Below are 27,249 nucleotides of genomic sequence, written 5' to 3'. Positions count from 1 at the left end.
TAAGAAATTTCTTTGAAAATTCCTTCTATATTTTTTATTTTTATTTTATTTCCAAAATAAGACAATGTCTTATTTAGAAATAAAATAAATGTCTTATGTCTTAGAAGCTCAATGATAATATAAAGTGCGTTGTTTTAAAACTGAGCAGTTATTATTATTGAAATAATGCACTTATTGAACACAATGCATAATTAACTGAAATGCTTTCTTGAAATGCAAAGGACAAACAATATTTGGTAGTTTAAGTGGCAATGAATTCCTATTTCATATACTTTTAACAAGTAGAGAATTCACGTAGGGTTTAGTGCTACTGAGATTCCAAGTCCAAGGAAGCCTTCAATGGATTTGTTTTCCAAAATTAATCCTTCAGAAATTACTCCAAGAATTTGTTTTTCAACTTTTACCAAGTTTCTTTCAGAATGTCCTCCATTGGTTTGTTTTTCAGATTTTTTTTCCAGAAGTTTTTCAGCATTTTTTTTTCTGGTCTATGTATTTTCAAATGTGCCCTCATGTTTTTCCCCATAGATTTATCCAAAAACTATTTTGAATGAATTTCTTCTAGAGCATCTTTTACAAAATTCTTCGGGAATTTCACCAGAAATTTCTTTTCCACGTATAGATAAGATAGAACTGAAATTAGTGCCAAAAATTTCACAGAAAAATGCCAATAAGAGATAATTGTAGTAATTTCTGCAGGAAGTCTTCTCTCAGAATTCCATTGTGCACTAAAGTGTCCAGGATTTTTTTCATAGATTCATCCAAAAAACCCAACAGGAATTTCTATAGAGATCCTTGTATTATTACATTTCTAAAGGAATTTCTATAGAAATTTCCAGGATATACGTCTGAATCATTTGTTTAAGAATGGGTTTTTGAATTTTTGGAATTATGCAGGATAGTCTTTTGGAAGAATATTTTCTGGAAATCGTGGAGGGATTCTTCAGAAAACAATTGAAAAAAATAAAACAAAAAGAGTTTTTGGAGAAGCATATTTGAAGAATATGTACCTGGAAGAACTGGAGAGCAATCTGCAGTTATTCACTGAAAAATTTCCTAATAAATTCATTCAAGAACACTAACGAATAGATCCTGGAGTGATTTCTTCAGGAATTGTTGAGAGAATCATTGGAAAAAAAATTGAAAGAATCCCCGAAGGAAGGTCTGACTAATTCCAAAGCAATTCCTGGAGGAACTTCCAGTAGAATCTCTTAAAAATTTTCTAGAGGAGTTGCAAAAAAGATGTCCAACAAAATCCCCAATTAAATAAAGTCATTCCTGAAGGAATTTCTGGAGAAATTCAAGCAATAAGTTGTCTGAATTTCTCAAGGAATTTCTGAACAATCTCCGAATCTAAGAGAAAAAATGTCTTCCGGACAATTGCATCTTTTGAAGGATTTCCTGGAGGAATTCCTAGAGAAATTCCCAGATGAATTTCCTAAACAAATTCCAGAAGACTTTTTTAAGTAATCCCAAAATAAAAGTTTTGGAGAAATACCTGATAATATTTCTGATGGAATTCCCTCAGAAATGTTTGAAGAATGGATGATGGAATAGAAGCATGAACTTATGTAGCAATCCTTGAAAGAGTTTCGAAAAGAATCGTTTATGGAATCCCAGGAGAAATTTGTGAAAGAATCTCTGAACCTATGCACTAATTTCAAGCAGAATCTTGTGTGAAATTTCTTGAGCAACTTCTAAAGAAGTCCCAAGGAAAATTCTTGGAGAAATCTTTGGTGTAATTTACAAAGAAATGCATGGACAGAAAGGCATTTGGAAGGAATACCTAGTGCAATATCCCTTACACAATATTGCAGAAAAAACATGAGATAATAATGCATGTAGGGGTTTCCCGGGACGATACTTATTTAAGGATAAATGAACGGCACTCAAAAGTGTTAACTTTAAGTAATGAGCTCTGTTTTTATCGGGGGTTTCGGGGAGTCTGAGGTGTGTTTCATGGAGTCCGAGGAGATTTCAGGGGATTTTCGGTTGCATTTCAGAAAGTATCATATAATTGTCAGGGAGGACCTGAGCCTTCACAGGAGGGTTCCTGGTGGTTTTGAATGGTCTCAGGTGCGTTACATGGGGTCCAAGGGGTTTCAAGTGGTTTCGAGTGGTATTCCAGGATGCTATAGAGGATTTTCAGCGAGTTTCAGAGGTGTTAGAGGGGAGTTTCTGGAGTTTAGGAGAGTCTCAGATGAGCTGCAGGGGAGTGGGGGCAAAGAAGCCCCAGGGGGTTTTTAGTAGCATTTCAGAGACTTTCCAGCTTGTTTCAGAGGCGTATTGGGATATTTCGGATGGTCTCAGGGGAGGTACAGGGGGTTTGAGGTAGTTGAACCAGGCGTACAATTTTTGAAAATAGATTTTGAAATTGATTGAACACAATCAGATTCCATTCAGGTAACGTTACATCAATGGAGATACCTACAGGTAAGGGTATGCGGTATACCGAATGATTTCGCCAAATACACCTCGAAACGAAATTTCACGGAATTCCACTGAATTCACCTAGCCGAAATGTATGATTTTGAATTTCGTTTCTTTCCGCCAAATTCTAGAAATTTAGTCTCCAAAAAATAGATTTTGAGGAAATCAAACGGAATTCCGTGGAATGTCTAATAAATTTCGAAAACAAATAAATAGTGTAGATGTCCACATCATCTATCGAAGATATTGCTAATCTTAAGGTACTTAAAAGTGTTTGAAAAAAAAAACATCTCGAACAGCGAGAGACAAACCACTCCCAGGTCCTAAAATAAAGACCGAAACAATCTCAAGTATGCTTCTTATCTTGGGCCTACCAGTAAAATCCTGCTCAATAGGTATGGCGGTGTGCTGGACCATACCTAATATTTTGATTAAAATTTCTAATTGAATCAAATGCAAAAAAACACGAGTTAAGTTCCTGTTGTCAGTTTAGATCTACAACAGGAATTTTTAGCAGAGTAACGAAGAATATTAGGATAGGATGATTTAGGGTGTGTAATACACTAGCAAAAGTTCTAAGCACACCTAGAAGCTCTCCCAAAAATTGTCTCTGAAAAAATAAGAAATAATGAAAATCCCAGGAAAAATCGTATAAGACAAACTTGGTAGAAGGTTTGGTACACATGGAAAAATTTCTGGAGAAACCCAGTGAAACTATTGAAAGAGTTTACCATCAAACCGGTATAACGAAGCGGTCAAACTCTTATTTACTTTGTTGATAAAACATTCCGTAAAATTTCATGTTCGTCCTTTTGTTTTTCATAGACCTCTACTTAAATGAGAACGTTTGCAGGCACTGAAAAGAGTACCTTGGGGATTTTTTGTTTGAATTAAGGAAGTTGTTGAAAAAGAATATTAGGCTAATCCTAAATCATGTTTTTTTATTGTTAAATTGCTAAAATATGTTCAGGTGTAGACATCAATGTAGGAGTTCATAGTGGAATTCTTGAAGTATTTCAAGTGGAAGGTATGTGATCGTAGGGATTAATACCGATATTCTATGACGAATTTCTTCAATTACCTTCATGAGTGAATTGTAAATGTCAGAAGGTAAGATGAGCACGACAAACTTTAACATCGCTGTGTGGGCAGCTTACTTTTGTACTAAATTTCGGAAAAAAGACGTTTGTTAGCCTCTATTTTATCAGATTATTTACCAACATACTCTGGAATGGTGATATTAGTAGAGATTTTTTTTTTCAAGTACTTACATAAGTTCTGAAAAATCTTTTAATTTTCTTTTTCTTCAACTGTTAAGCGCTTGGTTGTTAGTTGATTTTGGGACCCACAGTATCGAATCGAAAAATCCGAAGGTAGAATTCACATTTTTCAAATCTTTTGGGAGTGGTATTTGATCCCAGGTCCTCGGCGAAAAGGGCATGCACTTTAACCATCACACTAGGTCCACTATAGTCCAGATCTATCTGGTAGAATTTTTGGCCTAATAACCTAGAAATGATTGTGATATATTTTTCGAATTCCAAGTTTGCGGATGTCTTCATATTTAATGTGCGCATACATTTTTTAATTGTTCTTTTTGATTAATATATTAGTTTTACTGGGTATTTCCTGGTAAATTTAATCATCTATCATTTAAGGATTAGATTTCAGGCTTTCTCCAGAAGATACGCTATTCAACAAAGCTTGATGGGTAAACATTTGGTTTATGTATCCATATCATTGCTTCAGGTTTCTGATATACAAGCGGCATTAGAGTATCTTATGGCATAGTCGCAATGATGTAACGCATTATTGGTGTGCTCTTAGTAAGTCATTGGAGCAAACTTACACTCTGTCTAACTTCTATAAGACCACCCCCAAATTGTTTCAAGTCAACTATAATAATAACAATTTCGGGTCAATATGCGTATAACTGTATAATGCAGTACAAGTTATTTTTCGTCTTAAATTTATTTTGATTAAAAGTTCCTTCTTTTACTTTTGTAATAAGACTTTATATTTTCGAGGTGTCCAGTTTCTATAAGACCATCTCAAATACTACACATTTTCATTAAGTAAAACTTATAAAAATCAACATACTGTAAGTTCAATAATCAATAGCTTTGCCATTTCGATTAATGACTTGGAAAATTCTATTTGGCATACTGTTTACTAAATTCAGTAGAACAGGTTTCTCAATTTTACCCCATTCTGTTATTATAGCGGATTTCAGCTCATCAACGGTGACATACTGCTTTCTTCAGTATAAATCCTACGAATCAAAATCCCTCAAAGGTTTTCGACTGGATTTAAGTCAAGTGAACACGCCGGCCAGTCGAGTAAATCGATTTTTTGGTCCCTGAACCATTGCTTGGTATGAACCGTTGCAGGTATGAATAGCGGAAAATGCCTGTTGGAATGTAGACTTCTTCCGATGATATTTGCGCAAAAAAGGAAGAAGATGCACTTCAAGAATACTGATGTAGTCCTTACTATTTATTTTGAAAGACGTGAACGCTATCTTCAGCTTTCCGATTACACAAAAGCCTGTCCACACCATGCATGAGCCACCACCGAAGTTCCGAGTTGAAAAAAAAGTGCTTCCTTCCTTGAACTCGTCAATATCCATTAAAGCCGCCTGGATTATCCAGGTTGAACTTCTTTTCGTCGCTGAAGATTGTCTAAAGATTTTCGAAACATTCTAGAATATTTTACAAGTTTCAGAGTTGTATAGGAATATTGAAGTTTTCGAATATGTAGTAACATTTAACAAAAGTTTACCTAATTCCACTGCCGATTCATGTGAGTTTTTGCAAAACTCTGCTGTTTTTCAATATAAGAAGTTGTAAGGTTAGGAGCTTTAACCTTTTTTGCCCTTTTCATATGCGGGCTTTTTATCAAAACTTGTCGAACTGTCTCCAGGCGAACCTTTAAATTCAAAGTTTGTTTGATTTGCATCAAGGATTTAGTCGAGTTCTTAGCTATTCTACCTATCGCCCTCTTCTCGCGGTCAGATAGCTTTGATTTCCGTGGAGCTCTTTTGTTTTTTTTTTTGTATTCTTCAGGATCAGCGAAACAATTGCTTGATGGGATTGACTGTTTGTTATCATGACAAATATTTGCCATTGAAGCCCGACATTCATTGCTACGATTCACGCTGTGTTGGTCTTTTGTTGGGATTGTTTGACCAAATATGAGTCATATCTAAAGGGACCTTAATTCCAACTTTTTCTTGGTGAAATGCCTCGATTCTTCCCTTCTCCTTCTCAGTGAGTACTTTACCCTAGGGCATTTTGATTCAGCACAATGAAAACACGCGAATCTGAAAGTGGTCTTATACAAAATGGACACGGTAAATCGCAAAAACAGTAGTTATTGCTTGGTGCGATCGCACACACACGACTATTCCTTTGCATGAAACAGGTTTCACTCACACAAACATATCGTGATATAAATTGAAGTGATGTGTTTTCTTCCTGAGAAACGGCAATCAAAAATCATGTGGTCTTATAGAAAATGGACAGAGTGTATAAGGATATTGGTGTAATTATTCTAATTTTCAACATAGGTCGCGCAAAATTGAAAAAAATATTAATGGCACTGCAGCAAAAGAAACTACGTGAGGATGAGAGTCTTTATAGAAATGCAGTTCGCGCCACCGCAAACATGCAGTATCAATTTGCACAAAATCTATGTAACTGCAGAATTCCACTGAAGCTTTTCGGAAATTTCGTTTCGTTTCGAAAAATACCGAGTAAATTTGGATTTCGTATCGATCTCACGAAACATTTTTGGATTTCGTTTCGTTTCGTACCGCATCGTATCAGAAATTTTATAGGGTAAGGGAGCTATTTTGACCCTTTTAGGAAGGGGATGAACAATTCAGTGAAATAAAAGGTTTTCTCTTCAATACTTGGATAATTTCAGTTGGCATTACGTAGAGCAACATGATTTCTGCCGAAAAGAGCGGAATAGAACTCAAAATTGTTGTAGTAAATACAAGAAATTTCTCGGGCTTCTATTTTGGACCACCTGACATTATTTTGGACCACCAAGTGCACATAATTTGGCCCACCAAATTAAATTTCAATTGAAATGTTCTAAAATGCTTTTTACTTCGTGCAGAATAGCCCGAACTTTTCCGAATTTTGTGCACTAATACACAACTAGTTGATCAACTTACAGTGAACATTTGAGAGTATTTGATGCACTTTTCGAAAAGTTACAGCAAATGAAACATTTTTTCAATAGTAAAAATTTTGCCTGTTCCGATCATTTTGTCTATCCCCTTTTAGTTGATTTTACCTAAATTGCGATTTTGGTGTATAGATTTGATTGATTCGATAATTAAATTGTTTAATAAATTTCGTCGAAATTAACATCGTTTTTTTAAGATTTTTTTGGAAGCTTTTACGTATATTTTTATGAGAGTTTTATGAGAACTCCAATTATAATTTGCCAAGATTTTGTAGAGATTATATGATTAATATAATGAAATTCCCAAAGTGGGCCAAAATACCTGCCCAGGGCCAAAATTCGTCCACTACCCTATAGTTTTGAAAAATTTATATTATATGACATCTTGCATAGATCCGAAATCAATTTTACTCTCGGTGTGTGTTATTTTTTTCAAAAGTTCATCAAATACAATGAAACATTTTTAAAGACTTCATTCAAATTATCATACGAGCTTTTCAAAAGTTAAGTGAATAATGTTACAAAATTTTCGTACAAACTAAATTGTTATAAATTATAACAATACGAAAAAAAAAGTTCAATTGTATCACAAAAAAATATGATTTAAGTACAAATGATTCAGTCGAATATTATGAGAAACAAAAATAAATAAGATTTGAACATTTTCTTTGTGGGGTATTTGTTCCCTTATTAAGCATGTGGCTCCCATTTTCATCCTACGAAAAACAAAGAAATAAAAGGCTGTTTGTTTTGTTTCTTATTTTTGTATTTTTTGTTAGAGTTGAGCACCCATGAAAACAAAAAAAAAAACGGAATCAATCAGTGCCGTAATCGCTTGTTTTCGAATAGGATGAATATGGGAGCGTGAGATTACTGATGACACACACACATACCCTAGTTTAAACATCTGAATCTATCTATATTCAAGTAAAGGAAAAATGCTTTAAATGCTTTGAAAAAGCACTTAACTTGTCAGGACGCGCGCCATCAAGCAACTGAAACTGCGCCGCGCTCGCGTTGTATACTACGAGCGAGGTTTCTTGGTAGTGTTGTACTTTTTACAACGGCACGCGTCCTAAAGGGTTAGAAGAATCGGCTCAGGAACAAGCCGCTGCGGGGGCAAAGTGAAGAAAAAAATGAAAAATTTCAATTCGGATAAGTATTCTATGTATTATTATTTGCTTCCGTATTGCGGAACATTCCTGTTTAAGGTACCGTTGTAAAAACAATTGCAACTCATTAAACGTATACGTACAATTTGAAACTGAAACTCACAAAGCTCGTGCATTCATTATCCCCATTGTGACCAAAGATATGACTATCATTTACATACCTTGCCGATCCGCCCGGGACCCGTTCGGATGCAGCGTCTCTTTCGACTCGAGGGCCGGTGGTTTCGGTTGTTTGTCACCCTCGACGCTCTCCTCGTTGCTCTTCCAGTATACATGTGCTATCGTTGCGACACACTGCGAAACACAGAACCAGAACAGGGCAGGAATTGCGTCATTAATGACCATTTTCACATCATTCCCTTCAGCCCAGCGGAAAAACCAACGAGCCCTAACAAGCATGTAGTGAGCGCACTTACTTTCAGCTTCATATCACCGCGTTTGAAATGCCGCAGCCTAACTCGGAACTCTAATCCTAAAACGGTAGTCTCTAGGCCTTCTCTCCCGGTTATCACAGTGTCGTAACGGCGCACAATGCTGGGTTCGGCCACCTCGCCGTTGATGAACCACGTCAGCTTGGCCGCCGGCTTGGACCGGCCCGAGGTGCAGTTGACCCGGACGATGTCACCGATCTGATAGCGAGGCCTCCCGCCGGTGATTTTCGGATCCGTGTCCGGCAGTGCTAGTGCGGGGGAAATGAGAGCGACAAGAAACACGACATCATGAATTCCACGCACTGTTGCTTCTGGGGTGGGGGTCATTCCACGTCGAAAGGATTAGTTTCATTCATATGAAGCTCCATGATTATTCCGTTATTTTTGTGGCTTATTCGTTGTTCATTATTCGCTTTTCTCTTTTATTTTTCATTTGTTGTTTTAAATTACTTTTTATTTGTTTCTGTTTGTGCTAAGAATTCTGTCTGTTTTTAACTATTTTATTAATTTCAGTTTTTTTTTCGAAGTTGTTCTTCTTAATTTAGGTAATACAACAATTCCAGGAAAAACGACCAATTTTTAGGAAAATACTCCGCATGGTACATTTTTCGAGTTTATCCTTTATCGTGCAATCGCTGAATTATTCGTGTTGTTAAATTTCTGTGACTTCGCCGTGGAATGACCCCATTTCTGACCAGGGTCATGGATTTCCCGAGAGAAGGGTTGCAACCTTCGTCTGCCCAGCCACCCGTGATTGCATGACTAGCCGAAATTATTGCTCGCAGCATCACCATGATGCGATGGTGGTGCTGATGGCTTGAAAGCGTTATGTGACCGGCGATGACTGGCCGTTAAAATTTAGGACTTTCATTCTCAACGTAGTAGGTACCCAGTTCTCTTAAAACCCCATGGAATTTATATACTCTCAGTTCACTTACCGACCACCACCATGTCGCCGTGGCTGGAGACGGTCTGGAAGGAGGGTGCCTCCGCTGACACCTCGCAACGGTATCGCCCGGACGACGCCAGCGTCACGTTATTTAGGACTATCTGATTTGCAGTCGAGTTCAGTAGCTGTGTGGAGCAGGGAGATAAACACCAAATGAAAAACCAACACTTCTTTGAAATTCAAGTTCAAAGGAAATGCAGGAAGAGCACATTCTCGAAACGAAAACACAAATAAACATAAAAAGCAATAGCAAAGTTGTACTCACATCGACTGACACCCCCGTCAGGAGGAAAAGCTGAGCTGGTGGATTATCTCTAGGAACATATCTGTAGAATTCGTTGCCGTCTTTGTACCACTTGACCGAGTAGAGCGCCTCGCCGTTCAGGTCAAAGTGACATTCGAGCTGGACGGTGCTGTTTTTGGTCACGTGGTTCGGGATGCGGACTTCCGTCAGTCGCAAACAGAAGCAGATATCTGGAAGGAAGGGAAGAAAATAGTAAAGAAATTTGAGAGTTTGTTCGAAGTCCAGTTCGGTTTACTTCCGACGAGGAAGTGATGCAGCAGATAACGTAACATAGTTTTCTTGGAGGAAAACTTTGATTCATTAGTGAAATTGAACGGAGTCTTAAAAGTTTTTTCGAAGGACGAGCAAATGTACAGTTTGAATTTTTTTCTTCAATTCGTCTACAAAATAAAGCGTTGCCACTCAAGCCATCTGGGCAGAAAGCTTTATTCGAGCAACATTTTATAAATATGAAATTCAGAAGGTAGAGCAACTTTTACAAACGCAATGTATGATATGGAACATAATTTGGATTTTTAAATGTAGACGGCGAATACATGTTCCATTATTATTTTCTTAAAAAAATATCTTAACCTTAAATGAAATATGACATATGAGCATTATTTATGGAATTATTTCGAAAATCTGTTAATAACAATGGCTACAAATTATAAAGACTAAATATTCAAACTTGCGTCAAACCAATTCTAATACTGTGAGTTAGTCAAGTAAGCATTGGCGTAGCTAGGGGAGGTTCCAGGGGTGCCTGGCACCCCCTAGAACAAATGTGGCACCCCCTAGAATTTTTCCTTGACACTTGACAGTCACCCAAAATTTAAAACTTCACACAATAATTACAATATTTATTAAGGAGTGTATCGGAAATTAACTATATATGTTCAAAACATCCTAATAAATAATTTATTCGAGTTATAAATAATTTTATTTTTGGAGGTACAATATAAATCCTCAGAAAAAGGAATGGCACTTTTGCTTTTTTAAAAATAATTATTTAACATGGACATTAATCTCAAAGTTTAAACGCATGACCTTGAAATTTTGGACACCTCTTGAAAATTTAAAATTGCGGAAAAATGGAATTTTTTTTATTTTTTTTTAAATATTTTAGCGCAAATATATTCTTTCCCAGATTGCTCATAATATAGGTAAAAAATTATTTTCAAGAAAAAATTCGACTTCATTTAAGCGCAATTCTTAAAAATGAAAAAAGGTCATTTTTCAGGGACCCCATTTTTCGATGCTCATTCAAAGCACGATTATGCAAATAAAAAATACATCAAGTTGATAATTCGATTTTTTTTTAATTGGAAATGTTTTTAAACTTAACGACGAGGTAGCTTTAGTAGAGAACGAAATTGTATAACTTTTGAAGATATTTAAAACAGACTGTCAAAGTTTGACAACAAATTAGTGTTTTTTTAGGATAGGCCATTTTTTAAATGCTAATGGTTTTTCGATCATAAATTTTTTTTTTTAAGTTGGTTTTCGGTGAAATGTTATGTGTACATAACTGCTAACAATAATTAATATTTTTTGGATTTTTCGCCGTACAAGTTTTATTCGCTACAGGTTATTGAAACGCTGAAAAATCTTTAAAAAACAAAAATTTGTCCAAAACTTTAATTTGTGAGATGTTTTCATTCTACAGTATTTTCAATAATGCTAAACATTTTTAAGGCTGTTCTAAACTTGACTGTATTGTGAAGATTTGATAGAAGAACCGAAATGATAAGACCAAACATGCTTCGAGATAGAGCATCCTGAACGTTTATAGTTAATTTCCGATACACTCCTTAAAGCTATGTTCACTTAGAATCCGGAATCATGTCACATTTTCTAGTGGCGCTCTCAATGAACATATCATCATTTTTTTTGCAGCACTCCGATCATACACTAATCCTCTTTAAATGGTGAAAATTTCATCGATTTTCTTGTAACGAGTGAAAAGTTATTTTAGATTGAAGACAAGAGGAGGAAAAAAATCTTGCACAAACACGTTGAAAATTTAGCGTGGTCAGGTACGACAGTCGCGAAAAATGTTAATATCGTCAAAACCATTATGTGTTATGTGCAACGATGTTGTTAACCATGGCATAAGGAAGTGTCCTCGGAAGAAAAAAGCTTGGGTTCATTGATAAATCTGCTTTGAATTTGAAGATTTGGCAAGAAGTTCGAACTCTGGGCATGGTTTTTTCGCAACAAGATGATAAGAACCAATTCATACAAGGATGACAGCCTCAAGAATCGCGTGCTGCTTTTCAAAAACGCACACAAGGGATATGTAGAGGTTTTACCTATATTGATAAGCTGCCATGACAGCCGGAAACGTTCAGTGGTATCGTCACAGATGGGTAGTTTTTATCAACAGAAAAAAAAAACATTTAAATTTCACGTTTTCTCAATTCACTGAATTGCCCCTCATTTCGCAATGAATAAAAAGTTTGGCAATTTTTCTTCGGAATCCTAGTCAGACTAGTCAAGGCACTCAGGACACTGCATAGATGACCTGATTGTTGAACAAACGTGCGGAAGGGGTTGTTGCTAAAATTTACCACCGTTGTGCAGATTTTTAGAGAGGTCAACACTGAAAAAGTGAGAAAATGTGTGAAAAATAAAAATAAATAATTTCAAAGATATTTTTCCATGAAAGTACAATAAATAAGGGGCTGTCCATAAACCACGTGGTCAGGGGGGGGGGATTCAGCCAATGACCATTTTGTATGGAAGAAAAAAAAAATGTATGGACTAATGACCACGCGGGGGGGTTGAGAAGTCCTAAAAAAATGACCACGTGGTAGGCCCGAACCTTTGTTTTGAGGGCTTCACCTTTTATGTTTGTTATTCCATCCCTAAGATATACGTGATTTTGTCATTCCGGATTCTAAATGAACATAGCTTTATTGGCACATTTAAACAAAATTTAAGCACACCGGGAATTACTTATACACCTGTTGTACATTTTGACGTTTTGGATATTATAGGTAAGAACAATCAACAGGCTTCTCCATGGATTCCTTCTTTGGATTTTTTCAGAAATTTCTCATGGCATTCATCCGAAAATTGTGGCTAGGATTCCTCAAGCAACTCCTGCTGCGATTCTTCCAGCAATTTCTCTTAGAACTCCTCTAAAAATTCTCACTGTGATACCTTTGGGAATTCTACTAGAGAAGTTCTTCCGGAAAATCTCCCTGGGATTTTTCAAAAAATCCTTTCGGTAATACTTCCAGAGATTTCTGCAAGGGTTTATCCAAGACTCCATCCAGAGGTTCTTCCAGAAATTCCACAGGGGATTTCTCCAAGAACTTCTATTGGCCTTCCTCCATAAATTCCAGCTGGAATTTTCCACGCAATTCCCATTAGGATTCCTTTAGAAATACTTCCAGGGATTTCTCCTGGCATACTTACTTGCTGCAATACTTTCGGGAAATCTTCCTGAGATTTCTCCAGAAATTTCTTCTGCGATTTCATCAGGGATTCCTCCAGTATACTTCTACCGATCTTTTCAAGGAGAACTGTAGGTATTCCTCAACGAATTTGAGGAACTTCTCTTAGGATACCTCCAGCATTCCTGTTTCTTAAATTTCTCTAGAAATTACTTCTATGATACCTCCCGGAATTCTAAGAATTCCTTTAGATATTCCAGCTGGGATTCCTCAAGCAATTCCTGTGGTTCTTCCAGCTATTCTTCCTCCAAAAATTCTAACTGTGATACTTCAGAAATTATGCTACGGATTCTTCTAGAGCTTTCTCCTGGCTTTTTTGCTGGGATCTTTCCAGGCAATCTCCCTGGAATTCTTGCAGAAATTCCTTTGATTATTCTACCAAAGAAATTCCTTTGATTGTTATTCAAAGATTCCTCCACAAATTCCTCATGGATTTCCTGAAGAATCTACTTTTCGCCTTCCTCCAAGTATACTTCAAACTCCTCCTGCGATTCTTCCAGCAATTCCTCCAGAAATTTTTATAATGACTCGTCCAGAAATTCTTCTAGTGATTCCTATACGAATGGAATTCTTGGGATCCATTCTCGGGAAATCTTCCTGAAATTCCTTCAGAAATTCCTCCTACGAATCCTTCAGGGCCTTCTCTATTGATTCTTCCAGAATATCTCTACCAGTTCTTGCAGGGACTACTCTAGGTATTCCAAGGTTTTTTTTCTTTGGATTCCCCCAGGCATTCCTGATGGGATTTCTCTAGAAATTCCTGTATAGTTTCCTCCAGCAATTCATCCTAGGATTTCTGCTGAGATTTCTACAATCCTTCTAAGAATACCCCCTGAGATTTTTCCTGTGATTTCTTCAAAAGCTCTCCAGTGATTCGTCCAGGAATTTTTATCCAAGAAATTTTAGCCAAGGATTCTCTCATAAATTTCTCATGGAATTCCTCAAGGTACCTCTTGGCCTTCCTCCAGAAATTTCAGCTGGATTTCCCAATCTATTCTTGCTGTGGTTCTTCCAGCAATTCCTCCTAGGACTCCTCCAGAAATTCTTACTGTAATACTTCCCGGAAATCTTCTTGAGATCCTTTTAAGAATTTCTCCAGGGATTTCTTTGAGAACTTGCTGGGATTATTCAAGCTAATCTTCGTAGGAGCCTTGCAGAAGTACCTTCGGTGTTGCCTCCTAAAATCCTGAAGGAAATTTTTTTCCTGGGTTTTCTCCGAATATTTCTCTTTGGATTCCTCCAGGAATCCTCTAGGGATATCTCTTGGCATTCTTGCTGGGATTCATCTTTCCTAGGATACTTCCAGAAATGCCTTTAATTTTTCTAGGATTTTTTCTAAAGATTCCTCCGGATATTCCTCTAGAGTTCTTGTACCGACTTTTCGAACCCTCTAAGCAGAATACCCTCTTCGAATGAGTGTAATCAGTTCCGTACCTTTTAATTCCGCCCTATGTTGCTTATCCTTTGACAGATACGCGTATTTCGACTACCACTTGTAATCTTCCTCAGTGTCAGTTATCCACTCACTGATAACTGACACTGAGGAAGATTACAAGTGGTAGTCGAAATACGCGTATCGATCCTCTCGAGTTGTTATTCATGTTTTTCTCTAGAAATTAACCATGGTATTACTCCTGGAATTCCTCTTAGCCTTCTTCAAGGAATTCCAGTTGAATCCCAATAAAAATCTCTAGACGAATCCCTAAACGCATTTCAGTAATAGTTGGAATTTCCAGAGAAATCATAGGAGGTATTACTAGGGAAATCTCTTGTGAAATCCTATAGGAATGTACGGGGAAACTTGTAAATAATTAGAGGACACAGAATGTTGCTAATTGATAAATGGAGATGTGAATTTGTGAGAAAAAAATCTGGTAGATTCGAACCCACGACTCCGTATTCGCTAGACCGCAGTATGGCCATTTCTTTGGGTTTTTTTCGGCAATTTGATCAGCAATATCTTTGGATTTTTTTTGCTATAATTTTAATGGCTATTTCTCTAAAATTTTTTCAATAATCTCTTTCTCAGTTATTTTGCAAATTTCTTAGGCAATTTCTTTTTGATTTATTAGTATTTATATTCATTGCTTCCGAAAATTGCTGAACTGGAAATTCAGAAATCCTCAACTCGACTTTCTCAAAGAAAATTCCATTATAATTATTGTTATTGTCTTTATGAGGTTTTCGACCCTCGGTTGGTTCGCCTCAAAAGAAAATTCTATGAAATTTACAAAAAAAACTTCCCGACAATTTCCCAAAGAAATTGCTGGAAAAATTGCCATTAAAATTACCCTAGAATTTTCAAAGTAGTTACCAAAGAATTCATATAAGAATTACCAGAGGAATTCCTGAAGAAAATATTAGGGCTTTTTTTTAAATTGGCTGGATCCAGTCTCTAATTAAATTGCCGAAATATATTCTATAAAAATTTCCACAAACATTCACAAAAAAAATAGAAGAAATTCTAAAAAAAAATCCGAAATCATCAAAGGAATTTCTTAAGAAAATTTAAAAAGAATTCCAAAAGTAATTGCCATAGAATCACCGTAACAGAATTTTTAAAGTACCACCAAAGATTTTTTTTTTCAAATAAATTCCCGAAGGAAATCTTTAAGAAATTTGCGGAATCAATTTCCAAAGGAGTTACCGAAGAAGTTCCCAAAGTACTAATCGAAGTTTCCAAAATATTCCTTCGAATGAAATTATCAATGAAATGATCAATTCAAGCAGCATTGGATTTGCCGAAGGCACTCCGAAATAATCTACTACCGGAATTCCTTACATAAATAATGAATAAATCTAGAATGAATTGTACAAACAATTTTCATTAATATTATAGAAGCGAATTATACACAAATTTCCGGAGGAGTTTTCGAAGGAATTGGCGAAGGTATACCGAATAGCATAGATGATGAGTACAAAAATCGACGAAAATAAAAAAAAAAGTAGAATGAAGACATTTCCAAAATAAGAAAATGTGAGGGAGTTCCCAGAGTCATTGTCGAATGAATTACCAAAGGCTTCACTAAAATAATCCCCAAAGCAATTGCCTAACGAGTAATTGGAGAATTGTAAAAAGCAAACATCAATAGTATTGCTGACATTAACAAAACAATGCTTGAAATACTACTAAAAAATTGGCGAAGGAAATCCCGAGAAAACATTTCAAAGGATTTGCTAATGAAATAAAAAGCCAACTAAAATCCTAATGGAATTGCCGAAGAAATTTCCCAATGAAATTTTCAAAGGATGCGTAAAAGGTGTTAGTATCAAAGTCCAAAAATATTACCTAATAAATTCTTAAATAAATTGCCGAAACAATGGTTCGCCGAAAGCACAAATTTCTTGTATCATACGTACATACCAGACTTGATTATTCAAAATGTACGAAGTTGAACTTTTGACTTATTAAGTTATTATTACGATGTTGGTTTTAAGTGAGTCAGAATTTCAGCTTTATACAGCCAGATGTATTATCAATCCATACAAAATCAGGATTTAATGCGAACATCAGACTCCCAAAGAGAAAAATCGAAATTCGTGCATGAATTCCTCCAGAAATTCCACCAAAAACTCTTCAAGAAATTCTTCCAAGATGCCGCCAGGGATTTTTACCAGGAATTCCTTCAGAAAATGCAAAAGAAATTGGTTGATTGTTGTTTGTTTATTTATTTAATCTTTACCGCCTGAGGCGGCCTTCGATTACACTAAAGAAATTTCTCCCTGAACTCTTACAGGAATTCTGCGAGGAGTTTCTCTAGGGAATCCTCCAGGAATTTCTCCAGAACTTTTTTTCAGGAAGCCTCATATATTTCTCCAGAAATTCCTCAAATAATTCATTCAGAAATTCCTCCAACAAATACACCAGGAATTCCTCCTGAATTTTTTCTAGAAAAAATCTGCTAGAAATGTCTGCCAGAATTCCCCCAATACATCCTCCAGGATTCCTAAAGAAATTGCTCCACGGATTCTTCCAGAAAATCCTAAAGGAATTTCTCACCGATGTCTTCCAGGATTTCCTTGAAACATTCTTCCAAGGATTCTTCCATGGATTTCCCCAGAAAATTATCCAAGAAATTCTGAAGGAATTTATTCAGGAATTCCCCCACAGATTCATAAATGAAATTCTTCAGAAAATCTTTCTAAAATTCCTCCAGAAATCCTTCCAGGAATTCCTCCAGAAATCCTCTTGGAATTATTGCCAGAGTTCCTCCAGAGAATCCTAGAGGAATGCCTCCCAGAACTCTTTCAAGAATGCTTCCAGGAATTCTACGAAAAACTTCTCCAGGAAATCCTCCACGGATTCCTACAAGGATTTCTCCAACATTTTTTCAAAGAATTTCTTCGGAAATTCCTCTAGGGATTCATTACTGAGTTTCTTCAGATGTTCCTAAAAAAAATCCTCCAGCGCTTCATTAAAGAATTTCTTCAGAAACTCATCAAAACAAATCCTCCAGGTATTCCTTCAGATATTCCTCCGGAATGTCCCCAAAGATGTCTCCAGAGATTTCTTACAGAAATTCCTCCAAGGATTGCTCCAGAAAATCTTAAAGGAGTTTCTCTCGGAACACTTCCAGATACATTTCTCCAGGATTCCTCAAGAAAATTCTCCAGGAATTTCTTCAGGAATTCTTCCAGAGATTCATTAATGAATTACTTCAGAAATTCATCCAAAAATTTCTCCAGAAATTCCTTCAGAAATTCTTCGAGGTGTTCCTTCAAAAATTCCTCGAGGAGTTCCTTCAGACATTACAGGTCAGACTCGATTATCCGGAGTCGGGTTCTGGAGCTTCCCCAACATGTATCTTGGGAATGGCATGTTGTATGAAGGTGAAATTTCGACAATTTGTTAGGCCAACTTAAATTAACATTCAGTCAAAATTTCAGCTTTTTACAGCATTCCGTTTACCAGATATCAATCTGGGAAGCTTCAGAACCCGACTCCGGATAATCGAGTCCGACCTGTACTTTAGAAATTTCTCCAGGAAAGGGCTGTTTGCAGATCGGAAGGGATTTCTCGGCCTATCTTGATGCATGGGAAATTCCTTGCCTGAATCGCAAGAGAAACCGTTTTTCTCCGATCGCAGTACGCGATTGCGAAGAAATGACAATTCAAATGGCAGTCACTGTAGAAAGTTCCTGCCAGGAATCGGTCAAGATCGATTCCTTTCAAATTCGAAACTGGGCTGAAGCATTATACATTTCTCCAGAAATTCCTCAAATAATTCCTCCAGTTAATAATTCAAGAATTTCTCCAGAGATTTTTCCTGAAATTTTGTTTAGGATAAATGTTTTTGGAATGTTTGCCAGAATTCCTTCAATATTTTCTCCACGGATTCCTCCAAAAAATCCTAAAAGAATTTCTCACGGAACTCTTCCAGGAATTCCTCCAAGGATGCCTCTCAAGGAAATACTCAAGGAATTTATTCAAGAATTCCTCCAGGGATTCATTCACAAATTTCTGCAAAATTTCCTCAAAAATTTCTCCAGGATTTTTTTTAGAAATTTCCCGAAGAAGAAGTCCATAAATTCCTCCAGGAAATCCTCCAGAAAATCATCTAGGAAGTTTTGCCAGAAATCCTCCAGAGAATCCTAAAAGAATGTCTATCGGAACTATTCCCAGAATTCCTCCAGGAATTTCTCCAGGAATTTCTTCAGGAATCCCTCCAGAGATTCATTAATGTATTTCTTCAGAAATTCCTCAAAAAAATCCTCAAGCAATTTCTTAAGGTGTTTCTTTAGAAATTTCTCGAGGAGTTCCTTCAAACATTCCTCCAGAAACTCCTCCAAGGTGCTTCCAGGGATTTCCTCCAAAAGTTTCTCCAGGAATTGCTCGAAATATTTTTCCAGAAATTCCTCCATGCATTCTTCCAGGAAATCCTCTACATATTTCTCCAGGAATTCCTCTACGGATTCCTCCGAGAATTCCTCTACGGATTCCTCCAGGAAATTCTTTGAGGATTCCTTTAGGAATGCCTCCAGGGTTTCCTCCTGAAATTCCTACAGGGGTTTCCTTTAAAAATTTCTTCAGCAATTCCTTTAATAGTTCCTCCTGGAAATTCTACATGAATTTCTTTAGACTCTCCAGCAGTTTTTGAGAGTTTCCTTCAAGAATTCTTTCAAGCACTCCTTTAGTCCTTTTGTCCTCCAGAAGGTCCTTCAGGGATTCCTCCTGAAATTCCTCCAGGGATTTCTCCTGGAATTCCTCGAGGTGGTAGAGTGTTTCTCAAAATGATCCATGGAGTGCTATTTTGATACGCGAATTAAAAAAATGGTATAAAATTCAATTGTGGCGTATAGAATGCCCTGATGATAATATGAACACCTTGATGAGCACCAAGAAGGTGCATGGATTTTTAAAAAGGTGTGTGATGTGAGTATGGTACATCATATACCTTAATGATCAAGGGAACGTCAAGATAAAGCATGCGTGGCAAGTAATCGAAATTTGATATATAGAATAGTTGAAGCAGGGGATTCGGAGATGGTGTTCAAATAGTTGCTGCATGAAAATCAAATTACGTGCGGCAATAAAGGTGCATGATGTCACCGTGGTGTAGAGGATCCCTAGATAACACTGAGATCATTGATATGGGGCATGGTATTCAAAGATGGTGCATGATGCCAGTTGAGTTGGCATGGATCATGGTACCTGAATTGCTATTTTGATGTAAGAATTTTCATATAATAATAATAATGGTGCAATAGATGCCTAGATGATATAGTGAACGCCACGATTACTCTTGAAAAGCTTTAGTAGTACATGAAATTTAACGAAGGTGCATGATTTCGCAATTAGACACATATTTGATTCAAAGATGGTGCCTAAATGATTCTGTTAACATTATGGTGGTGCATGAAATGCAAAGAAGCTGCATGATGTCAGTATGGTGCATTAGTTCACCAAGATTGTGTTATACTCAACATGTTTCATACTTAGGTGCACTTGCAATTCGTGCAATGGTGCAAGAAACTCAATGTGGCACAGAAATCAACATGGTCCAGGTACATGGAATGCTATTTTGTATGCGAAATGTCAAAATGGTGCATCGAATTCATAAGTAAACCACATCATAATGGTGCCTAGATAATAAAGCGAATGCCAAAATGGAACATGGAAAGCTTTGAAGGAGGCGCATGATGCTAGTGTGCTGCATTTGTTGTCACCGTTATCATCATGTTACATGGTCAGATGCACAAATTGCAAAAATGATGCATAGAATACAATAAAAAAATATATTTTATGTGATGCTCACACCCCAATGGTGCATCCGACGCCTAGATAATAAAATAAACGCTGAAATGGTGCATGAAATTTCATGATGGTGCATATCAGTATGATGCATTAGATTCTTAGTTAATTAAAAGACAGTGCATTAGATCAGCATAGTGCGTAGATACCAAGATGATCCTGTGGACGCTTTGAGGAAGGTGCATGATGTTAGTGTGCTGTATTAGTGGTCACCGTTATTCAGAGATACTCGACATTATTTATGGCTAGGTGCACGAATTGAAAAAATAGTGTTTGGAATTCAATGTGGCGCCGAAGTCGCCATGGTTCACGTAAATGGAATACAGTTTTGAAATACGAAATGCCAAAATGGTGCACGTTATTTAAATATGGTGCTGACATTACTGATTAGTTAAAAGATGATGCGTGCGATCAGCATGGATGCCTATATGATTCTGAGAACATCATGGGTTTACAAGGAATACTAAGAAATTGTATGTGTCAGTGGTGCATTAGTTGCCACCATGATTCAGTGATTCTCAGTATTGCGTGGTTTTATCCAAGGTGCAAAAACTGTAAAAACGGTGCATAGAATTTAATGTGGTGCAGAAGTCAACATGGACCAGGTATATGGAGTACAATTTGTTGAACGGTATGCCAAAATGGAACCTATAAAATTCAAATGTGAATAAAATGCTAAGATGACGCGTGAGATGGTGCTTAGATGTTTTTGTGAACATCATGGTGATGCACGGAATGTAAACAGCTGCATGATGTCTGTATGGTGCATTAGTATCACCATGATTCTGTTGTACTCAACATGTTCCATATGTAGGTGCACTATTTTGCAAAAATGGTGCAAGAAACTCAATGTGACACAGAAATCAATATGGTCCAGGTACATGGAATGCTATTTTGTATTCGAAATGCCAAAATGGTGCATGGGATTCATATGTGAACCACATCATAATGGTGCATAAGATGGAAAGGTTTGAAGAAGGTGCATGATGCTATTGATCTGCATTAGTCGTCACCGTTATTCAGTGATTATCAACATGTTGCATAAATAGGTGCACGAATTGAAAAAATGGTGCATAGAATACAGAAAAAAGTATTTTACGTTATGCTCACGCCATAATGGTGCATAGAATTTAATGTGGTACGGAAGCCAACATGGATTAGTTACATGGAATATAATTTGGTGTACGATATGCCAAAATGGAGCCTGAAAAATTCTAATGTGAATGAAATGCTTAGATGATATATGAGATGCTCAGATGGTGCATGGAACTTGAAAAGGCTGCATGGTGTCAGTATACTGCATTTGACGGCAATATAATTCAATTAATCTCAATATGGTGCATGACATGCTATTAACGCTCGAAGGGTTGCATCGTTCGACGTTCGCACCATATTTCTCATATACAGGTATACCTCGATTTAGTGGACATTTCAGTTTTCGAAATGTCTATAAAATCGAATTTTACATAAAATCGAAGCAAAATTTGTTATTTAATTTTTATGTAAATTTTATACCAAAATGTACCAAAACATATAAACTGCATGAAAATTGAGTTTTTGATAAAAGGCTCGGAGTTTTTGGCATATATTAGTAATTGTCGCTAAATAATGAATAAACCACTATCTCACTATTTTGCTGCGATCAAAAACTTTTGTCTCCAAAACTATGTATGGTTGATTTAAAAGCCATATTTTAAGCAATGGATATACACAATGACGTTATTTGCATGAATCCCAGGGATCCCATGTGAGCTTCCTCAAGGAGTTCCTTCGGAAATTGAGAGATTCGTGAGAAGCACTTGATAGAGCGTGGTTACTAGTTGTGCTGTATTTGCCGAACGATTTTTCTATATGATTAGTGTAGGTTTGTGCCGTTATCTGCTCGATCGCCTTTTGTTGCAACTCTGGGGTGTTAAATAAAATTAAGTAAACCCAAATTAAAAATCTCAAATTTATTACGACGGTATCCGAATAAAACTTCCCACATCAAATCATCATGTTACAGAATATTTCAGAAAATCTTCCATGTGTTCCTCCAGAAGAGTCACAAAGAATTATTCAACGAAATTTGGCAAGATTTGCTTCACCAATTCCTCCATGATTTTTCACAAATCGTTTCAGAGATTGTTCGAGAAATTCGCACAGGGATTACTTCAGAAATTATTTTGATTATTTATTCTTGAACTTCTCTTGGCATTCGTTCAAGACCCAAGTAACCACGAGGCACTATAATTCACCAGGAGGTGAATATAATTCTATTGAGGAGCTGACAGACTCTATAATGGCCGCTTAATAGGAAATATTTTGGAGATTTCTATAGAAAATCTACCGAGAATTCTTCGGAAATTCTTCTATTCTATTTTTGTTTGCGGAAACTTGTCCGAGTATTCGGCCAAAAAATCCTTCACGGATTCAAAAAATCTTCCATGGATACATTTGGAAATTTTCTTCATAGATTTGTTTAGAAATTCCTTCTTTTCTATAAATTTCACAAAGAATTGTTTCAAAACATCTTTCATGATTTACTTCTGAAATTCCTCCACTTTTGGTCAAAAACTTATTTATGAAAATGTGTTGAAATTCCTCTAGGGATTCCTACAAAAATGCGTTCAGAGATTCCTTCAGAAATATCTTTAGACATTTGAGAAATTTCTCCAGAGATTCCTTTAATAAAACTTTCAGCGATGCCTCCAGAAACTATTTTTCAGAAAATATTTCAAAAGTTCCTTCAAAAATTTGAACTGGGGTTACTTTGAAAATTCTTTCAAGGATTTCACCAAAAATTCCAACAAAAACTTCCAATTTCTACTGATATTTCACTAGGGATTTCTCCAGAAGTTTCAGAAAGAGTTGTGTATGATATTTTTTAGAAATTCCTCCTTTGCCTTTTTTGAGACTTTTTTAGATTTTTTCGCGAAAAATCCTTTGGAAATTCCTTTAATCATTCTCTCAAACGATTCCCCAAGGATTTATTCCAAAACTTTCTCCGAGGTTTGCTTTAGAAATTGCTCCAAGGATTTTTTTGAATCTAAATTTCTGTCAGAAAAAAAACTTCCTGGGATTTCTCTAGAAATTCCTCGAGGGTTTCTTAAAAAAATGTGAGAAACTATCGGAAATTTTCTCCAGGGATTCCTATAGAAACTACCCTGGAAGTTCCATCACAAATATTTCGAGGGGGTCTTTCATATAATCTCCCATGGCTTTTGTTATAAATTCGACTAATACTTTCTTCTAAAATATCTCTAGATTTTCCTCCATGGATTTCTTTACAAATTTCTCCAAGGATGACTTAGAACAAACTTCTTCAGATATTCCGATAATACTTTCATGGACTCTTGCTAAAATCCATCCTAGGATTGGTTAAAAAAATCTTTCATGAGTTCCTGAAAAAAATCTTCCAGGTATTCTTAAAGGAACCCTTTCAGGGACTTCTTTGAAAACTGTTCGTAGATTTAGTTCAAAAAATCATCCAGGAAATTTTAAAGAAATTCAATCAGAATTTGTTTTCACATAATCTTCTAGGGATTCCTCTAGGCTTTTGAATGTTATTTAATTTTTTTCCAAGAACACCTTAAGAAAGTCTTTCACGGATAGCTTCCAAAAATGTTGCATGGGTTCAAAAAATCTTGCATAGATTGTTCCATAAATTTATTTACGAATTCCTTCGGATTTCTTCAATAGAGATTCCTCCAGATTCCAACATTCATCTAAAAACCCTTCCATGAAGTTTCTCAAAAACACTTCATGAACTTTAGAATATTATTCACGGATACATTGAGAATCAGAAGCTCAAAACTCCTTCAAAACTTTCTCAGAAGCTTTCTAAAGAACTGTCTCTAAATCAATCCTTAAAGACAGGAATGCTACAAGATATTATAAGGGAAATTTCCAAAATTTATTCACATTCCTTTAAGTATTCCTTCAAGACATTTCTGCTCCAGAAATTTCTCCAAGGATTCCTTAAGAAAGTCTTTGGAAATCATCCAAGATTACTTCAGAAATTTATCAACAGATTTTGCAGATATCTACAGAGGATTGCTATGGAAAGGTTGAAAGATATTCTTGCAGAAAATCGGCCGGGTATTCCTCTATGTATTTTCTCAGAAATTCCTCCAGGATTTCCTCCAAGCATACTCTTCTCAGAATTTTTCTATGGATTTCTCAAGACATTCGTTAAAAAAAATGTTTAGTATTTTTATTTGGGGATTTATCCAAGATTTTTTATTCAAAAATATCAAGAGGTTTTTAAGCTTTTCATCAAAACTTTCCAGTTATTCCTTCCGGAACTTCTCCGGAATCCATCTATTCCAAAAATATTCATTGTTTTCAGAAATTTATTTAGAATTTGCTTCAGATCTTTTTTAAATTTCTTCAGCGATACTTTAGAGACTTCTTGAATATAACTTGAATTATTTCAGAAATTTCGGCAAGGATTTCTTCAAAAATTGTTCCATGGATTATTTCAGAAGTTGTTCCAGCAGCTCCTTCAAAAATTGCTCAAGCGGATCCTTCAAGGATTCCTTGAGGAATTCATCCTTGGGAATGTACACGTGAAAAGACACTGGAATTGGGGAACCTTGACTAACTAGCTCTGATTCTACCATGACAGAACCAGAAATAATTTATCACACATCTTGTCAGTAATCTGCGAAGCATTACAATTACCTTGTCATGGAATTTGCTACAAATTTTCGAATTCAATCGGCAGGCCAAATATTTGCTTTTTCGCCAAGGAAAGCACCCCATTAAACCCTATCCAATTTCCAACTCCAGATATCTATGAAGTGGGCCAAGTTCTTGGACATATTCTGAGTAGATATCTAATCAACATTTCCTCCCCATCCCCGCTGATCGTAAGGACCTGGCCAGGTGTCGAGAGTTCGTTAAATGAAAGGTTTGTCAAGTCCCAGGCAACTTTTCTGGTGCATTAAATGTCTCTATCGACAGCCACCCCTAAGGATGTGTACGGTCGGCTATGCTATGCTATGCTAATTTTCGAATTCAATCGGCAGGCATGTACCAAAAATACCAGGAATATAATAAAATTCTCGGTGATGAAGTCATAATAAATGTTGACAAAAGTTTGTTAGAAAACTTTGAGGAAAAGTCTGGCGAATGAGCAGTTTGCATGCATCCACCAAAAATGTGGTCATTACTAAGGGATCTGTAAAAAATATAGCCAGAAATTCACCCCATATATTCCGCTCATCGTAATCATCGACAATGCCAGGGATATTTATAAAAAAAATGATGGGGAAGTATGAGATTACGAGAGAATGAGATTAGAACTAAGTATGTCATGAGGTAAGCTTTCTCGCTAATATGGGTGCTCCACAAACAATGTATTGATATTAAGTGCTCCGCGTGTCAAAAGGGCTGAAAACCCCTGCATTATAAGTCATCATGATACAAACTGCACTATTAAACTGATCCGGTATTAAAAATTTTACCATTAAAAATGTACATAAAATCGAGGTAAAATGTACATAAAATCGAAGTACATAAAATCGAGGGTCTATATAATCGAGGGTCCACTAAATCGAGGTATACCTGTACACTACCCGTCATAAGTACGGACTCACAAAAAGTATTGCAACAATATTGCAACACCCTGACTCACCTCGATATCTCCAAAACCTGAGGACTTACAAAGATGCTGTCTTCAGGAAAGTTATTCAGAAGACCAAAAGCAGTAACTTTTCTGAAGGCGACATTTCCGTAGGTGTGCTGGTTTTAAAGATATCGAGGTGAGTCAGGGTGATGCAATATTGTTGCAATACTTTTTGAGAGTCCGGGTAGTGTATATATTTTTATAGAAGGGAGGGGGGGGGGGGGGGGTGCAAGAAGGGCCCCCTGTGCACGCTAGTGAATGACACAAATTTTCCGAATAGAGGAGAACGTGCCTCTGGAGTCGACCTACTGAACATTAAAACTACTATATTGTTGATTGCCTTCCTACCCAGAAAGTGTGTGTAATACCCTTGGGCCTGTTCATAAACCAAGAAGACTTAGAGGGGCAGGGTGTCTGGCCAAAGTCTACGGTCCAAACCAATTTTTGAAAACGCCCGGCTGAACACTTTGCTAAGCTTGGTTTAAAATGAAATCCCGTTGAAGAAATCGGCCCTAAGAGCAAATACTGTGGAGGACCTTGGTACTCGACAGACTCCGTTTTTATTTAGGCTTTTATAAGACCCTCCTAACTAGGGATGTAGTACCGGTAGTACCGGTACCGAAAATACCGGTATTACCGACCATGCTGAGATCCGGTACGGCGCTCGATGATTGATAGAAATAAGAATCGAAAAAGAAGTGCTGAAATAGGAGTGATACAGGGAGTCACCTTAATATAGTCAATATGCAATGGACATAAACGAAAACATTTATTTAAAACCAAGTAATTTGACAAACAAACATTTCATATATGACACATTTCTGCAAATGTTAAATGGATTTATTAGCTTAGAATAAAACTTGTTAGGTTAGGGTTTCTTGTTATTTCTACAGTTTTTAGAATCCGTTGATAGCATCATCAAGGAAAAAAATAGTTTGATCTTCTGCTGTCTTCACCTTGTGTAATCTATCTGAATTTGGTACATGAAAGGATGTTCCTGTTTCATTTTAGACTGACCAAGATACTGCCTGTGAAACTGTGCAGAAGCTAAACAATACTCCAAAAACAGAGTCATACAACTCATTTCTTTCTATCATTTTTATCTGATATTTTTTGTTTAATTTACCATTTTCTGATTAGCTTTAATGGCATCCCTGAAAACCACAAATGCCTGGTAAATTGTAGATTTTCTGTGCAAAATAGATTATTCTTTATTTTAGTGGAAAATTTCTCAGTACCGGTATTTTACCGATACTACCGGTACTGTCAACTAGACCTGTGCGCCGACTATATTTTGCTCGGCGGCGGCGTAAGGGCCATTTTTGGCCGGCGGCGGCGGCGTCATCGGCGTCACGCCGGTGGCAGCTTTCAGCGGCGGCGGCGGCGGCGTGAATCGGCGTGACCAAAATATGACCATAATGTCAACATTGGCAGAACAAAAAAAGTTGTCATTTCGCTCTAGA

General features: G+C 36.6%; 1 protein-coding gene across 1 annotated transcript in view; it reads right to left on the bottom strand.

Annotated features, from left to right (window-relative positions):
- The window catches only part of LOC115262167 (uncharacterized), a 39,456-nt gene that overhangs the window by 4,730 nt on the left and 7,477 nt on the right, over nucleotides 1–27,249 (bottom strand). The window contains exons 2-5 of the mRNA XM_062849098.1: nucleotides 9,442–9,650; nucleotides 9,166–9,301; nucleotides 8,213–8,475; nucleotides 7,958–8,090 (exon numbers count right to left, since the gene is read on the bottom strand). Coding sequence (XP_062705082.1) covers nucleotides 7,958–8,090; nucleotides 8,213–8,475; nucleotides 9,166–9,301; nucleotides 9,442–9,650 — 741 coding nt within the window. The remainder of the gene's footprint in view (nucleotides 1–7,957; nucleotides 8,091–8,212; nucleotides 8,476–9,165; nucleotides 9,302–9,441; nucleotides 9,651–27,249) is intronic.

Source organism: Aedes albopictus, chromosome 2, assembly GCF_035046485.1.
Source record: "Aedes albopictus strain Foshan chromosome 2, AalbF5, whole genome shotgun sequence".
Classification (NCBI taxonomy): Eukaryota; Metazoa; Arthropoda; class Insecta; order Diptera; family Culicidae; genus Aedes; species Aedes albopictus.
Note: the sequence above shows the minus strand (reverse complement) of the source record. Positions and strands in the feature narration are given on the sequence as shown.